The 17,963-nt window shown below is 42.6% G+C and overlaps 1 protein-coding gene across 2 annotated transcripts in view; it reads left to right on the forward strand.

The window, feature by feature from the left end:
• Positions 1 to 17,963, forward strand: part of LOC127410649 (glutamate receptor ionotropic, delta-1-like) — a 465,032-nt gene that overhangs the window by 404,546 nt on the left and 42,523 nt on the right. For both annotated transcript variants that reach the window (XM_051645766.1, XM_051645767.1), the window contains exons 7-8: positions 11,347 to 11,508; positions 11,670 to 11,789. In XM_051645766.1, the coding sequence (XP_051501726.1) occupies positions 11,347 to 11,508; positions 11,670 to 11,789 (282 nt within the window). The remainder of the gene's footprint in view (positions 1 to 11,346; positions 11,509 to 11,669; positions 11,790 to 17,963) is intronic.

Here is a 17,963-nt window from a genome sequence, read left to right on the forward strand (position 1 = left end):
CCTTACGATTGTCAAGCAAAATCGATTCAAGAATTTGGGTGAACTTCACAAGGAATGGACTGAGGCTGGGGTCAAGGCATCAAGAGCCACCACACACAGACATGTCAAGGAATTTGGCTACAGTTGTCGTATTCCTCTTGTTAAGCCACTCCTGAACCACAGACAACGTCAGAGGCGTCTTATCTGGGCTAAGGAGAAGAAGAACTGGACTGTTGCCCAGTGTTCCAAAGTCCTCTTTTCAGATGAGAGCAAGTTTTGTATTTCATTTGGAAACCAAGGTCCTAGAGTCTGGAGGAAGGGTGGAGAAGCTCATAGCCCAAGTTACTTGAAGTCCAGTGTTAAGTTTCCACAGTCTGTGATGATTTGGGGTGCAATGTCATCTGCTGGTGTTGGTCCATTGTGTTTTTTGAAAACCAAAGTCACTGCACCCATTTACCAAGAAATTTTGGAGCACTTCAGGCTTCCTTCTGCTGACCGGCTTTTTAAAGATGCTGATTTCATTTTCCAGCAGGATTTGGCACCTGCCCACACTGCCAAAAGCACCAAAAGTTGGTTAAATGACCATGGTGTTGGTGTGCTTGACTGGCCAGCAAACTCACCAGACCTGAACCCCATAGAGAATCTATGGGGTATTGTCAAGAGGAAAATGAGAAACAAGAGACCAAAAAATGCAGATGAGCTGAAGGCCACTGTCAAAGAAACCTGGGCTTCCATACCACCTCAGCAGTGCCACAAACTGATCACCTCCATGCCACGCCGAATTGAGGCAGTAATTAAAGCAAAAGGAGCCCCTACCAAGTATTGAGTACATATAGAGTAAATGAACATACTTTCCAGAAGGCCAACAATTCACTAAAAATGTTTTTTTTATTGGTCTTATGATGTATTATAATTTTTTGAGATAGTGAATTGGTGGGTTTTTGTTAAATGTGAGCCAAAATCATCACAATTAAAAGAACCAAAGACTTAAACTACTTCAGTCTGTGTGCATTGAATTTATTGAATACATGAGTTTCACAATTTGAGTTGAATTACTGAAATAAATGAACTTTTCCACGACATTCTAATTTATTGAGATGCACCTGTATATATATATATACATACACACAGTTGAAGTCAGAAGTTTACAATAACCTTAGCCAAATATTTAAACTCAGTTCCCTGTCTGTCACTCACTCGATGTTGTGTCGATGTAGTGACACTAGGGGTTCGATCTTGAGAGCCCCAATCACCGTTACTTAAAATAGAAAAGGCCAATGAAAACTGGTGAGTGGAATTTACATGCCACTCTCCACCCCGGACATACGGGTATAAAAGGAGATGGTGTGCATCACTCATTCAGATTTTTTCTTCGGAGCCGAATGCATGTATTGTGTTCGTCCTCTCACCTTTCACTTACGCTGCTGGATTTTACGGCACATATTAGCGGTCACCCTCGCACGGTCGAGTGTTGAGCTTCCCCTGGGCACTACGGCGGCTGACGGGTGCTAAAAGAGTATATTCAAAAGAGTATATTTCCTTCTAAAAGAGCTCGCGCAAACGCTTGGCGTCTTTATAAAGATGTCCTTCCGTGTTTGCGCTACAGGATGTGGCCGTTATCTCTACCCTCCGGACAGCCATGAAATCTGTCTCGAGTGCTTGGGGCGCCAGCACGCCGAGGCAGCTTTCATGGAAGGGTTATGTTCTCATTGCGAGAACATGCCCATCAGAACGTTGCAGTCGTGGCTCACTTCCTTCTTCATGAAGCAAGGAGCCACCGCGGCTGCTCCCCAACCCGCTCCATCCTGGGCTGATGCTCAGCCAGCTGGGTCGGCAAGCACTGCAGGCAATCTGGATGTGGATATGGGAGCATTTTTGCCGGCTCAACCCCCGCAGACCTCCCATCCCCCAGCACGCTCGTTCTATCCGGAAGAGCTGTCAAGGGATACAGACGGTCCGCCTCAGGGCGGATTTAATGTGTCGTTCACGGAGATGCGTGATGCCGAGAAACACCCATCTCCCAAGGGGGGCTTTTTGGAAATGCCATCAAGGATCTCGCCCATCAGTTCTCGACGGTGAGGAAGCAGACCTCATGCCGTGGCGCGACTCGGCCGCTTTCAGGCCTCTGAAGTAGAGCCGTTCCCCTGCAGTGCCGGCCCCGGCTCCCGTTCCATCGGAGCCCGTATGCCGGCCTCAGAGAAGAAGATCCTCCCGTGGGAAGTCGGCTACAGCTGCCCGTCAGCCGGTCCCCAAGAACCCCAGACGGGCTTCGAGGTGGCCCCGGCACGGGCAACCCGGGGATGAGGCGACTGACTCCGACCGGTCTGGCCCGGGCGAACTCTCCAGCCCCACCATCGCCCCTGGACCAGCGCATGGTAAGTATTATATTGCCAGGTGCTCTCTGGGCCTCGGTGCCCACATGGTCGGTAAAACAGCAGTTTCCTCATTCCCTGGGTCAGTGCACTCGCAACGGCCAGGCGCTGGAAGTCTTTCCGGTCAATCAGGTGAACGCGATTACCTCCCGTTCCCTCATTCTCCGTCGAGAGACAGCCGGCGAACAGGTAAGTGTGCTGGTCTCTGGGGTTGCTCACCCACCCCAGTCACCGGCCACCGTTGCGGGCTTACGGAGCAGCACGTCCCCCCTGGGCTGTCTTCCAGGTGGGGCGCCTGCTCTGCCTTGCCACAAACCACCCTGCCTGGGCACGGTAAGTCCAGTCATCCCCTGTTGCTGCTGGCACGGAGTCTGGGGGCCTGGTTAGCGCTCTCCAGCCCCTTGCTGTGGCTCATCAGGATGATTCTGGGGGCTACATGATCCAGTTCGCCAGACGCCCGCCCAGGTTCAGTGGCATCCTCTCCACTACAGTGCGAGGCGAGGGTGTCTCCGTCCTCTGGGCGGAGGTTGCCACCCTTCTGGCGAAGGGAGCAATTGAGCCCGTCCCCGTAGCCGAGTTGCTTTTACAGCCCTTATTTTATCGTGCCCAAGAGAGGGGGAGGGTCGCACCCAATCTTGGATCTGCGTGCTTGAACAAAGCCTCACACAGGCTTCCGTTCAAGATATTAATGCAGAAGCGCATTCTGGCGTACAGAGCATCTCTTTTCTCGGTATGGAGTTGGACTCGGTCACTCTCAAGGCACGTCTTATGACCAAAGGTGCTCAGTCAGTGCTGACCTTCCTGAAGACCTTCAGGCAGAAGGTAGCGGTGCCAGTAAAACAATTTCAGAGGCTCCTGGGATATATGCCATCCTAGGCAGTTCTCCCCCTCGGGTTGATGCATATGAGACTGCTTCAGCACTGGCTACAGACTCAAGTCCCAAGGTGGGCATGGCGCTATGGCACCTGGCGTGACCATCATGCCACAGTGCCATCAGACTTTCAGCCCTTGGTCGGACCTGGCGTTTCTATGGGCAGGTGTTCCCTAGAGCAGGTCTCATGGTGCGTCATGGTCATGATAGGTGCCTCAAACTCGGGCTGGGCCGCCATGTGCAACGGGCAGGCAGTGTCGTGCTCTGGACAGGGCCCCGACTCCTTTGGCAGAGAATCAGGCGGTATTGCTGGCCCTTCGGAGGCTTCGGCCATTGATTCAGGGCAAGCATGTGTTGGTCCAGACCCACAACACAGTGACCGTAGCGTACATAAACCGCCAAGGCGGCGTACGCTCGTATCGCATGTCGCAACTCGCCAACCGCCTCTGGAGTCAGCAGACGTTGATGTCACTGTGAGCCACTCACCTTCCGGGCATCCTCAACCATGCATCGGACGCGCTCTCACGGCAGGTAACGCCCCGTGGGGAGTGTTGGCTCCACCCCCATGTAGTCCAGCTGATTTGGGAGAGATTCAGGGAGGCACAGGTAGACCTGTTCGCCTCTCAAAAGTTCTCTCACTCCCCCCTTTGGTACTCCCTGTCCGAGGCTCCCCTCGGCACGGGTGCCTTGGCACACAGCTGGCCTCGGGGGCTGCGCAAGTATATGTCTCCTCCTGTGAGCCTCATTGCACAGACTCTATCACTCAGGCCAGAGCCTCCTCTACGAGGCAGCTGTATGCCTTGAAGTGGCGTCTTTTCGCTAACTGGTGTTCTTCCCATGGGGAAGACCCACAGAGATGCGCCGTCGGGTCTGTGCTGTCTTCAGGAAGGGCTGGAGAGACGGCTGTCTCCCTCTACCCTGAAAGTGTACGTGGCTGCCATAGCAGCTCGCCACGATACACTGGACGGCAGTCCCTCACGACAGCGTGACCTGATCAACAGGTTCCACAAAGGCATGAGGAGATTGAATCCTCCTAGACCGTGCCTGATCCCCTCTTGGGATCTCTCTATGGTCCTACCTGCCCTACAGGGAGCCCCATTTGAGCCCCTGGAGCAGGCCGAGCTCAGCACTCTTTCTCTGAAGACGGCCCTCCTGGTGGCGCTCACTTCCATCAAGAGGGTGGGGGACCTGCAGGCGCTCCCTGTTACCAGTGAATTCCTGGAGTTCGGGCCGGTCTCAAGATCACGTGATCTTGAGACCCCAGCCCAGTTACGTGACCAAAGTTCCCACCACTCCTTTTCGGGACCAGGCGGTGAAACTGCAAGTGCTCCCTTCATAGGAGAAAGACCCGGCCTTGTCGTTGCTGTGTCCAGTTTGCACACTGCGCATCTATCTGGACCGCACGCAGAGCTTTAGATGCTCGGAGCAGCTCTTTGTCTGTTTTGGAGGACAGCAGAAGGGGAAAGCTGTCTCCAAGCAGAGGTTGGCCCATCGGATTGTGGATGCCATTTCTCTCGCATACCAGTCTCAGGACTTGCCGTGCCCCTTGGGAGTCCGGGCACACTCCACTAGAGGTGTTGCGTCCTCCTGGGCACTGGCAAGGGGGGCCTCTCTAGCAGACATATGCAGAGCTACGGGTTGGGCTACGCCCAATACATTTGCGAGGTTTTATAACCACGCATAGACCCAGTTTAACCCGAGTGTTACGCGGTAACAGCAGGTAGACCGGGCGGCCGGTTGGGTGTATAGCTTGCATTGTGCCTTTCGCCTTTTTCAAAGGTGATAATGTGCGCCTTTTGTCCACAACAGTTCCCCGTACCGGTGAACACCTGATGCCTCTTTAATTCTTTAGCACTGTCCGGTGACGAACTCGGCGGAGGAATAACGCCACCAGGCCCAGTACTCATGGTATTCCCCTTTTCAGGTGAGCCCGTGTGCTTGGGCTCAGTGCTCCATGCGTGGTGATTCCCCTTTGGTAATCCCATGTGATGAGTTTCCACTGTTCAGTTTCCCCCTTAGGTGAAATCTGTGTCTCCCCTTGTCAGAGCTTTCTCTGTCTCGGCCACTGTGCTGCATACCCTCTCTGTAGATAGGGTCCTCCTGTGGTATCATTCCATATGTGTACTTCCCCATTAGTAAGTCCATGTGAGGTATGCTCCACATGTTAACCTCCCTCCGGCAGGATGTGGTCTCCATAGTGCTCTCCTTCCTGGAGAGGGAAGAGCACTTCCCAGCGCTATTCTAGAAAATGCTCAGCGGGAGATTGCTTAACAGCAAATTTAGAAAGGCACCACCGGTAGCCTACTTGGGTAAGTGCCCTCTCCCCCCTTAACGGGACTAGGGAGACACCTTACTTAACTTGCTGGAAGGTCACGATATGGTTGAGTGCTCACTGCGAGGCATGCAGCAGCTTGCCCGTGTTCACTCTTCCATGACCCGTGACATGGTTCAGCGCCTGCAGCGTTTCTTATAGGAACCCCTAGTGTCACTACATCGACACAATGTCGAGTGAGTGACATACAGGGAATGTCTTGGTTACTGGTGTAACCTCTGTTCCCTGATGGAGGGAATGAGATGTTGTGTCCCTCCTGCCACGGCGCTGAACCAGCCGCTGACATGGCCGGGTCTCTCTATCGGCTCCTCAGCATAAATCTGAATGAGTGATGCACACCATCTCCTTTTATACCCGTATGTCCGGGGCAGAGAGTGGCATGCAAATTCCACTCACCAATTTTCATTGGCCTTTTCTATTTTAAGCAAAGGCAATTGGGGCTCTCAAGATCGAACCCCTAATGTCACTACATCGACACAACGTCTCATTCCCTCCATCAGGGAACAGAGGTTACATCAGTAACCAAGAAGTTTTTCACAATTCCTGACATTTAATCGTAGAAAATATTCCCTATAGGTCAGTTAGGATCACTACTTTATTTTAAGAATGTGAAATTTCAGAATAATAGTAGAGAGAATTATTTCAGCTTTTATTTCTTTCATTACATTCCCAGTGGGTCAGAACTTTACATACACTTTGTTAGTATTTGGTAGCATTGCCTTTAAATTGTTTAACTTGGGTCATACATTTTGAGTAGCCTTCCACAAGCATCTCACAATAAGTTGCTGGAATTTTGGTCCATTCCTCCAGACAGAACTGGTGTAACTGATTCAGGTTTGAAGGCCTCAGTTCTGCCCACAAATTTTCTATCGGATGGAGGTCAGGTCTTTGTGATGGCCACTCCAATACCTTGACTTTGTTGTCCTTAAGCCATTTTGCGACAACTTTGGAGGTAACTTGTCCATTTGGAAGACCCATTTGCGACCAAGCTTTAACTTCCTGGCTGATGTCTTGAGATGTTGCTTCAATATATCCACATAAATTTCCTTCCTCATGATGCCATCTATTTTGTGAAGTTCACCAGTCCCTCCTGCAGCAAAGCACCCCCACAACATGATGCTGCCAACTCCATGCTTCACGTTTGGGATGGTGTTCTTTGGCTTGCAAGCCTCACCCTTTTTCCTCCAAACATAACAATGGTCATTATGGCCAAACAGTTCAAGTTTTGTTTCATTAGACCAGAGGACATTTCTCCAAAAAGTAAGATCTTTGTCCCCATGTGCACTGGCAAACTGTAGTCTGGCCTTTTTATGGCAGTTTTGGAGCAGTGGTTTCTTCCTTGCTGAGCAGCCTTTCAGGTTATGTTGATATAGGACTTGTTTTACTGTGGATATAGATACTTGTCTACCTGTTTCCTCCAGCATCTTCACAAGGTTCTTTGCTGTTATTGTGGGATTGATTTGCACTTTTTGCACCAAACTACGTTCATCTCTAGGAGACGGAATGCATCTCCTTCCTGAGCAGTATGATGGCTGCATGGTCCCATGGTGTTTATACTTGCGTACTATTGTTTGTACAGATGAACGTGGTACCTTCAGGCATTTGGGAATTGCTCCCAAGAATGAATTAGACTTGTGGAGGTCCACAATTTTTGTAGCTGATTTATTTATTTTATTTTTTTCTCCATGATGTCAAGCAAAGAGGCACTGAGTTTGATGGTAGGCCTTAAAATACATCCACAGGTACACCTCCAATTCAGTACACCTCCTATCAGAAGCTAATTGTCTAAAGGATTGACATTATTTTCTGGAATTTTCCAAGCTGCTTAAAGGCACAGTTAACTTAGTGTATGTAAACTTCTGACCCACTGGATTTGTGATATAGTCAATTAAAAGTGAAACAATATGTCTGTAAACAATTGTTGGAAAAATTACTTGAGTCATTCACAAATTAGATGTCCTAAATGACTTGCCAAAACTATAGTTTAATATTAAATCTGTGGAGTGGTTAAATAAGTTTTAATGACTTCAACCTAAGTGTATGTAAACTTCTGATTTCAACTGTGTGTGTGTGTGTATATATATATATGTGTGAGTGTGTGTGTGTGTGTGTGTGTGTGTGTGTGTGTGTAAATTACAAGTTAACATTTTATAGTAAGAATGTTAGTTAATGGGATAGTAAACCTAAAAAATTTAAATTCTCTCATAATTTACTCACCTTCATGCCAGCCCAGATGTGTATAACTTTCTTCTCTGAAGACAAATTATGATTATTTAGAAAAAATATCTCTGCTCTGTGGATGAGAGGCAGATCAATATTTAAGTCCTTGGCTTTTTGACTATAAATCTCCTCTTTCAATTCCAGATGTGAAAGTGAAATGAAACAGGCACCACATGTGGCATACAGATGTGAAAGTGGAGATTTATAGTAAAAAAGGACTTAAATAATGATCTGTTTCTTACCCACACCTGTCATATAACTTCTGAAGACATAGATTTAACCACTGGAGTCATATTGATTGCTTTTATGCTGCATTTATGTGCTTTTTGGAGATTCAAAATTCTGGCCACCATTCTCTTGCATTGTATGGTTCAACAAAGCTGAGATATTCTTCTAAAAAAAAAAATCTTCATTTATGTTCTACAAAAGAAAGACAGTCATACACATCTGGGATGGCATGAAGATCAGTAAATGATGAGAGAATTTTCATTTTTGGGTGAACTATCCCTTTCAGTAATTATTTTAAACAACATCACTGTGACTGTCCACTATCAAACACCATGAGTGCTCAACATTACATAGGCTACACCAGAGATGTGTTCAAAAACAAGAGCTATATATCCAAAGTCCTTCATGACAAGTCATAAAGATTTGTTCACCCCCCCTTAGTGTTTTGTGCCGAAGTAGATCACTAAAAAGCATTTGTGTGAAGGTGTCTCAACGCCGTCACTGCAGGAAAACTTTATTTTTTTATTTTTATTTTTCTTCCTGTAAATACTGTTGTCATGATGAGGACATATCTCTGATGAGCTATTCAAGATATTGGACAGATTCGCGCCGTGTTAAATAACTCTCAATTGAGATTGTGAGCACGCATGTTTGATTGACAGACTGCGCCTGAGCGCACATTTTGTATGAACCTGCGCGCAGACCGACTGCCGCTCTCATAACATCAGCCATGCTCTGATATTATTTGTTGTTTTTTTATTTATTTATTTGTAACATCCTCTTACAGTTGAATTCCCTCTCTAGCATTATTCAGCAATGTAGAGAACTAGCGTGAATCGTCATGAAAATGGACACCTCACAATTCATACATATTTGATAGGCTGCTGATAAATATATTTCTGATGATGATATCATAACGCGGGCTGCAAAAGATCACTCGAGGGCCGCGTGTTGGGTAATGCTGATCTAGTTAATGAAATTACTGATGAAAATGTTTGTTGATGAGTAGTGTTTTGACTGTCAGTGATAATGAAGACAAGATAAAAAGATGCACCATAAAGATAATTAATCGATTTTAATGACTGTAAATACTCTGAACGAAAAAACATAACACTGCAGGATATTAACAATGCACTTAAACATATATATATATATATATATATATATATATATATATATATATATATATATATAATTTCTTTATTTTTTTTATTTTTAATTTTTTTTTTACATTTTAAGATAAATGTGTAAGAAGCATATTATCCAATCATAGTATGTTTGGGACTGACCTGCTGAATCGTGGCTTTATCAGCTCACTCAAAACATCCTAAAGTTTGTATATGAGGTTAATCAGCAACTGTATGTGCTTAACAAACATTATAAAACAAAATTCAGTTACACAGAAAGCGAATGCACAGGTTAGGTTGTTGAAGAGGGATAGCCTAGTCAGAATGTGTAACTTGCATTACAACTACGCCGTTACCATAACAATGTGGTGCTTACACGTAATGTAATATCCTAGAAACAGAAAAATTAATAACTGAAGCATGAAGAATTCACAACACAGCAACTTCTAATTTATAGTTTATATGCTATTATTTCAGGACCTCAGTTTTTCAGTCTTCACATTTCGTATTGTGTTTGATTTGATATTTTTTTTTATATGTTTGATAAGTTTAAATTAATAACTGTTTATCCATGTTTTAAAATGTAAAAAACTTGCACTGAGTACAATCTTACACATTGTGGGTTATTAGTTCTTCATGCCACAGCAAATATTTGAAAATGCAAAATAATTTAATTTGCATTTTGGGAAGGAAAATGTGTGTGCAATACATTTAAATGCTTTCAGAGGAAGATGCAATTGTTGACATGGTGAGAGTGCGCAACTGTTAAAGGCATCCGTGTAGTGCTTGTTCAATGTAGGGATGCACCGAAACCACTTTTTCTCTTCCGATTCTGATATCGGAAATCTCAGTATCAGCCGATACCGATCCCAAGCCGATACTATTGTTTTTTTGCATAATCAGTTTCGAATATCTTTACATTATGGTGTGGAACTAATTGGGAGTACTCTTTAATATGTAAAGAAACACAAACCCCTAACTACACATTATTTCAATATAAATGTATAGCTTATTAAGAAACACTTTATTATTATCTAGTATACTGGATAATGTAGCAGCAAACTTAACAGTAATTCCAGTCTTCAAGTCTTCAGTAGAAAAGAAACCAGTGTCAACTTGCATCTGGACTTTAAAGGATTTAGATCTCTTTTTTGTTCAATTTAGTTGTAAGACATCAGTCCACTTTTCATTCACACAGTTATTTTTTGGAACCCATTCAACTTAAATATTGTTATATATTGTAAACAAATACTAATGATGACAACAATAATAATAATAATAAATTGTTATTAATATTATTGACTTTTAATTTTAATTTTAAATGCAGCAGTAATATATTTAAATCGTGCACTTTTTAAACCCTCACGCTTTTATTTTGACATTCTCCAGGAATTCATGTATGTGTCTATTTGTAGGCAAGTTCACAGTACTTTAATTCACTTCTTATTCAAATTCTGGTAAAATGCACCTCCGGTGCCATTCTAAATGCATATTATAATTGAACCAAACTGTTGAGCATCTACATCTGAGATGCTGTTTTTATTGTGCACCGCTGTGAAGGTTAAAAATAGCCGCGAGTGCATCACCAGCCTGCGCCTGAGTTTGTGTCAACAGAGCAGCACCATTCACTAACGCGCTGGCGCTGCGCATACTATATATTTACTTATTAAACACAGCCTTTTGTGATTCACAGAGCTATCGCACATCTTCAAGTGGCTTTTAATAAAATGCAGGACTCATATGAACTGCTTTAATGGTGTTTTTATGGTTCTTTTATGTCATTTTTGGAGCTTGACATTAACGAACATGACTAACACACAATATTGGATTTGGATCGGGCTCGTCGGACCGATACCCGATCCATCTAAAAGCTTCAGTATTGGGATCGGTGCATCCCTAGTTCAATGCACAGCAGTTCCATTTCCCCCGTCCCATAGCAGACATTTTGTTTTTTTGCAGCTTGCTATGCAAATATCATGGAAGATATCATCAAAAAAAAATTATACTGAACTATTTAAAAAAAAAAAAAAAAAAAAAATAGATAACACAACTCAGACTGAAATGACCTACATTCAGGCTAATTTAATTGACGAGGTGTAATACTTATTGTAAGGGCTTCAGAGAACCCCCTATCCAGAATGTTTAAGCAATGTCAATGCAGTGCTGCCTTGCAAGCATTGTAAATGGTAATCTTAAACATTTTTGTGTGTCCCTTAGGTGTCTAGTCTGTACCTGTACGACAGTGTGCTGATGCTCGCCAATGCCTTTTACCGAAAGTTAGAAGACAGAAAATGGCACAGCATGGCCAGTCTGAACTGTATGAGGAAGTCAACCAAACCCTGGAATGGAGGATGGTCCATGCTGGACACCATCCAAAAGGTTTGAAGATACTGTCCAATTAATTTCACTTACACTTGATTTGACCTGGTTAACATCACTTCTGTTCAGCTCAGTAAAGTTCAATACAGTTCAGTAATACAGACCTGGTTTGAATTATGTATTTCTGTCTACACAGAAGTCTTATTTGTCTTTCACTTCAGGGACGGATATCTGGGCTCACTGGGTTAATGGACTTCCGTAGTAACGGAGCAAACTCTCACGTCCAGTTTGAGATCCTGGGGACCAGTTACAGTGAGACGTTTGGAAAAGACGTGAAGCGAGTGAGTTCTTAATCTGTCCTGCTCACTGTCCTTATTTTTTAAACACAGACCTGTTGTCAAAGACTTATTTATCACACCTGTCGCAAAGTAGTGATATTTAGCAGATAGTTAGCAAAGAATGTATTCTTACGTATTTGGTAACACTTTCCAAAAAGGTTCTATTCGTGAACATTGGTAAATGCATTAGGTATCATGAACTAACAATGAAAAATAGTTTTGTTCTGCATTTTTTAAATCTTGGTTAATGCTAATTAATACATATACAATTGACCCTTCGCTAAGCCCCGAATCCTGTTTTAGCAACTGTTGCCGGGTCATTTGTAGTGACACGAGTTACACAGAGAGGATACCTGCAGTGTTTTTATTTATTTATTTATTTATTTTTTATAATCTTTAAATAAATCTGGAGAAGAGCATGTTATGGATTAAACTGTGTCAGCCCTCATTCCCAAATGAACATATACAATAACATCTGTAACGACACCAACATTTGCTCCAAGGTAAATTAAAGCTAATAACTGAATGTTAATTCATTTATGTATTGATTCAAGTCATAGTAAAAGCGATAGTAAATAAACAGTTCGCAGCATCAAAATGAGTGTGTTATGAGACGTTATAAACAGCTCTGTTCACTTATGCTAATGTTATTAGATGTGTAATCACTATTAAATGAAGTTTTTCTCTTTTCAATGACTTTAATAATGGATTGCCTTGATTCTGATTCACAGTCTCCACCATTTTGAATCAAATTACTGTGTAATTGAACAATTTATTTTACAAAAAAACTTAAGATAAATATGCATACAATGTCACTCTTCATACCAGCCCCCGTTAAAATATAATCCATTCTGAATATTTTGCCAAAAAAACACATTGTTCACGGCAATCTCCCATTCATTCCAATGGGGAGTTCTGCAGAGCTTGTCAGAGCGAACAACAGTAACCAAGGGGGCTGGAGCTTAGCGAAGGGTCAATTGTTCATTGATAGTTTATGTTAGTTCATAATGCATTAATACATAAATATATTAGTATATGTTATAAACATTTACGAGGATTAATAAGTGCTCTAAAAGTAATTTTTCATTGTTAGTTCATGCTACCTAAAGTAATGTATTTAACTAATGTTTCTGAATAAAAGTGTTACCACATAGTTTTACCCAGAGACATGGATGATTATTTTTTTTTTTTGTTTGTTTGTTTTTTTTGTTTACTGTATGCTTTCAGATTTTTTTAATTAGCTGCTTCTTTTAGCTTTTTCCTTTTTTAGATCCATAGCACTATATATATATATATATATATATATATATATATATATATATATACACTATATTGCCAAAAGTATTCGCTCACCTGCCTTTAGACGCATATGAACTTAAGTGACATCCCATTCTTAATCCATAGGGTTTAATATGACGTCGGCCCACCCTTTGCAGCTATAACAGCTTCAACTATTCTGGGAAGGCTTTCCACAAGGTTTAGGAGTGTGTTTATGGGAATTTTTGACCATTCTTCCAGAAGCGCATTTGTGAGGTCAGACACTGATGTTGGACGAGAAGGCCTGGCTCACAGTCTTCGCTCAAATTTATCCCAAAGGTGCTCTATCAGGTTGAGGTCAGGACTCTGTGCAGGCCAGCCAAGTTCTTCCACACCAAACTCGCTCATCCATGTCTTTATGGACCTTGCTTTGTGCACTGGTGCGCAGTCATGTTGGAACAGGAAGGGGCCATCCCCAAACTGTTCCCACAAAGTTGGGAGCATGGAATTGTCCAAAATCTCTTGGTATGCTGAAGCATTCAGAGTTCCTTTCACTGGAACTAAGGGGCCAAGCCCAGCTCCTGAAAAACAACCCCACACCATAATCCCCCCTCCACCAAACTTCACAGTTGGCACATGCAGTCAGACAAGTACTGTTCTCCTGGCAACCGCCAAACCCAGACTCGTCCATCAGATTGCCAGATGGAGAAGCATGATTCGTCACTCCAGAGAACGCGTCTCCACTGCTCTAGAGTCTAGTGGCGGCGTGCTTTACACCACTGCATCCGACACTTTGCATTGCACTTGGTGATGTATGGCTTGGATGCAGCTGCTCGGCCATGGAAACCCATTCCATGAAGCTCTCTACGCACTGTTCTTGAGCTAATCTGAAGGCCACATGAACTTTGGAGGTCTGTAGCGATTGACTCTGCAGAAAGTTGGCGACCTCTGCGCACTATGCGCCTCAGCATCCGCTGACCATGCTCTGTCATTTTACGTGGCCTACCACTTCGTGGCTGAGTTGCTGTCATTCCCAATCACTTCCACTTTGTTATAATACCACTGACAGTTGACTGTGGAATATTTAGTAGCGAGGAAATTTCACGACTGGACTTGTTGCACAGGTGGCATCCTATCACAGTACCACGCTGGAATTCACTGAGCTCCTGAGAGCGGCCCATTCTTTCACAAATGTTTGTAGAAGCAGTCTGCATGCCTAGGTGCTTCACTTTATACACCTGTGGCCATGGAAGTGATTGGAACACCTGAATTCAATTATTTGGATGGGTGAGCGAATACTTATTCGCAATATAGTGTATATATATATATATATATATATACAGGTGCTGGTCATATAATTAGAATATCATCAAAAAGTTGATTTATTTCACTAATTCCATTCAAAAAGTGAAACTTGTATATTATATTCATTCATTACACACAGACTGATATATTTCAAATGTTTATTTCTTTTAATTTTGATGATTATAACTGACAACTAAGGAAAATCCCAAATTCAGTATCTCAGAAAATTAGAATATTACTTAAGACCAATACAAAGAAAAGATTGTTAGAAATCTTGGCCAACTGAAAAGTATGAACATGAAAAGTATGAGCATGTACAGCACTCAATACTTAGTTGGGGCTCCTTTTGCCTGAATTACTGCAGCAATGCGGCGTGGCATGGAGTCGATCAGTCTGTGGCACTGCTCAGGTGTTATGAGAGCCCAGGTTGCTCTGATAGCATTGTTAGGTCTGGCATATCGCATCTTCCTCTTCACAATACCCCATAGATTTTCTAAGATAAGTGAACTCCAAAAAAGAAGAGGGAGAAAGACAGATGGACAGAGAAGGAAAGAGAGGATGAAAGACCCTGCTGTGTTTTCAAACTGGAGGCACTGACGTGGAACATGGTCAATGTAATCTAACACATGCATACACAAATAGCTCAGAGTTCATTAAGCCGCACAACAACACAAACGTCAAATTACACATTCAAACAAACCTGTTAGTGTTGATGATTCTATTATCTCTTTTTATCTCTCTCTCTCTCTCTTTCTCTCTCTCTCTCTCTCTCTCTCTCTCTCTGTGTGTGTGTGTGTGTGTGTGTGTGTGTCTGTGTCTGTCTGTCTGTCTGTCTCTTTCATCTCTCTTTCTGATGCACAGACACATGCGCACATGCTCACAGGGCTTTGCGATGTGGTTATGGTCATAAGTAGGGCTAACTGGTTCATCACATGCCAACACACTCAATCTTGTTGCCTGAATATTAGAGAGTTTGTGAGATTAACACCGTCAACATGGCTGTTCCCTTTGGCAAGAAACACAGAGCTGTAATGACTACACACACACACACATACTCACCCTCTACCAAACATCTACAACTGCACCCCTACTGTCCATTGCACTCAATACACTGACAGCTAATAGACACATATATGCAAACACACACACATACACACTCTTCCTGCTGTCCAATGGCATGAATATGCATTCCTCCACTCTGATCTCTTTTTAAAAGGATTCCTCATCCTCCGGGCTCTCTGAAGCCCGGATAGACCCTGCTGTTTTATCTTTCCACCCACTCCTCTTCAATCCACATTTATTTTTATTTTTTTTCTGTCAGACGTAGAGTAGAATCCACCTCCATAATGAAGATGGAGATGTTATTTTCTTGCTCTCTCTCGCTCTCACCAATTCCATTTGTGTCTTTTCCTGTTTTCCACGCTCACTTTCTTTTAATCTTCTCTCTTTTCATTAAATTGTCTGTTCTTGTGCAATGTAATCCAGACTGGGATCACCAAACATCTTTACGAGATGGATCTGCTCCCAGTCTGATCAGATCAGTTCAGCCCAGGTGCTAAGAAATGAGATCTTGAGCAGATTTAAGGGTTGACAAACTGAATGAGCCTCTCAGTTGATTACTGAATTAATATTTGTAAAATTTTAATATTTTAGTGAAGTAATATCAGCAGATTTGATGATTTCAGTATTAAAGCATTATTCCGATAAAGACCCCAGTATAGTAGAAAAGAAGAGATGAAAGAACAGGATAGGTGAAACTCATATGTGTCCTGCTTTCTTTCAGCCATGTACGAGTATCAATACACAACATAACACCGTACTTGCAGTGTAAAGTTGGCTATACAGCAAATTAGATGCAAGAAAGAAAGACCAATCACAATTTCAGTTTGCAAATAGATGTAGGAAAGAAGACCAGTCTGTATTTATTATGCAAATATCACAATCATGTCATTACTGTCGGCTGTATTTTGAATGGCAAACATTCTATCAATGTCAAAGTCAATGGGAGATTTTTTAAATGTGATCTTGATCTAGATTGGTTAAGTCTGTCAATCCAACATAATTCATGAATGAATGAATGAATGAATGAATGAATGAAGGATTGAACAAATGAACAAGCAAATGATTGAACAAAGAAATGCTGGCTAGTCAAACTAGGAAGAGATTGTCACTTTGTCCTGCACAAACTGCTAAAAATAGGGTCAATATCAAAGTTAAAAAAAAAAAACACACAATGTCCTGTCTGATCTCTGGATTGTGTTTCGTTGACACTAGGCTGAAGTTGGCTGTCTCAAGGAACACAGTTAGCTGTGTTTGAGTCTCGGCGAGCCAGGCGTGGGTGAACTCGGCACAGTTGCCTTATCAATTTCCATGGTGATGGGGTGGTCGTAGGTTGCAGGTGAATCTGGGGGAAATGAAATGAACCTTAATGAGCTTCTGTCACCCCTGTGGGCAGTTGGTGAAAAGAAGCATACAGCTGACCTCAGGTTTCAGAGGACACTTGTGCTGGACTTCTGCCTTGGTCGGAAAAGAAAGTATTTTTACTGGGGAAAAAAAATGCTTTCTATCTTTCTAACATACAGTATATGCACATATCAATTCCTTTTTCTCTTATTAAACCTGTGTCTGACCATTTTCCTTTTCCTTTTAGTATTGTTCAGTCTGTCAGTCATTCACTGACAAAAGTACAGCCTCACAGTTCTATAATGAAAGCTTGACCTCTAATGACCACAGCACACCAAAGAAACTACACATTTAATCTATTAAATGTACAACCCCAATTCCGAAAAAGCTGGGACAGTATGAAAAATGCTAATAAAAACAAAAAGGAGTGATTTGTAAATTATATTCACCCTTTTCTATATTGAAAGCACTACAACTACACATTATATGATGTTTTTCCTTGTGAATTTCATTCATACAGTAATTTCAAATCAGATTATTGCAACACGCTCCAAAAAAGTTGTGACAGGGGCAATTTAAGACTAATAAAAATTTGACCAGTTAAAATAAAAAGGTGATGTGAAACCGGAGATGTTAAACAGGTAATTGTGTCATAGTATATAAGAAGCCTCCAAAAACAGCCTAGTCCTTCAAGAGCAAGGATCATTTGAGACTTGTCAATTTGCCAACAGATTCTTCAGCAAATAATCCAGCACTTTGAGAACAATGTTCCCATATGACAAATTGGAAGGATTTTGGGCATTTCACCCTTTACAGTGCACAATATAGTAAAAGATTCAAGGAATCTGGTCAAATCTCGGTGCGTAAAAGGCAAAACGAAAACCACTTCTGAATGTGCGTGATCTCTAATCCCTCAGACGTCACTGACTTAAAAAACATCATTCATCTGTAATGGATATCATGAACATGGGCTTGGGATAACTTTAGTAAACCTTTGATAATCAACACCACTCGCTGCTGCATCCGCAGATGCAAGTTAAGACTTTACTGTGCAAAGCAGAAGCCCTACATCAACACTGTCTATAAGCTCTGCCAACTTCTCTGGCTCGGTCTCATCTTAGATGGAAAGTAGAACAGTGGAACTGTGTTTTTTTTTTTTGGTTTTTTTTTTTTGGTTTTTTTTTTTTGGTCTGAAGAGTCCACATTTCAAAA

The sequence above is a fragment of the Myxocyprinus asiaticus genome, chromosome 20 (assembly GCF_019703515.2).
Source record: "Myxocyprinus asiaticus isolate MX2 ecotype Aquarium Trade chromosome 20, UBuf_Myxa_2, whole genome shotgun sequence".
Lineage (NCBI taxonomy): Eukaryota > Metazoa > Chordata > Actinopteri > Cypriniformes > Catostomidae > Myxocyprinus > Myxocyprinus asiaticus.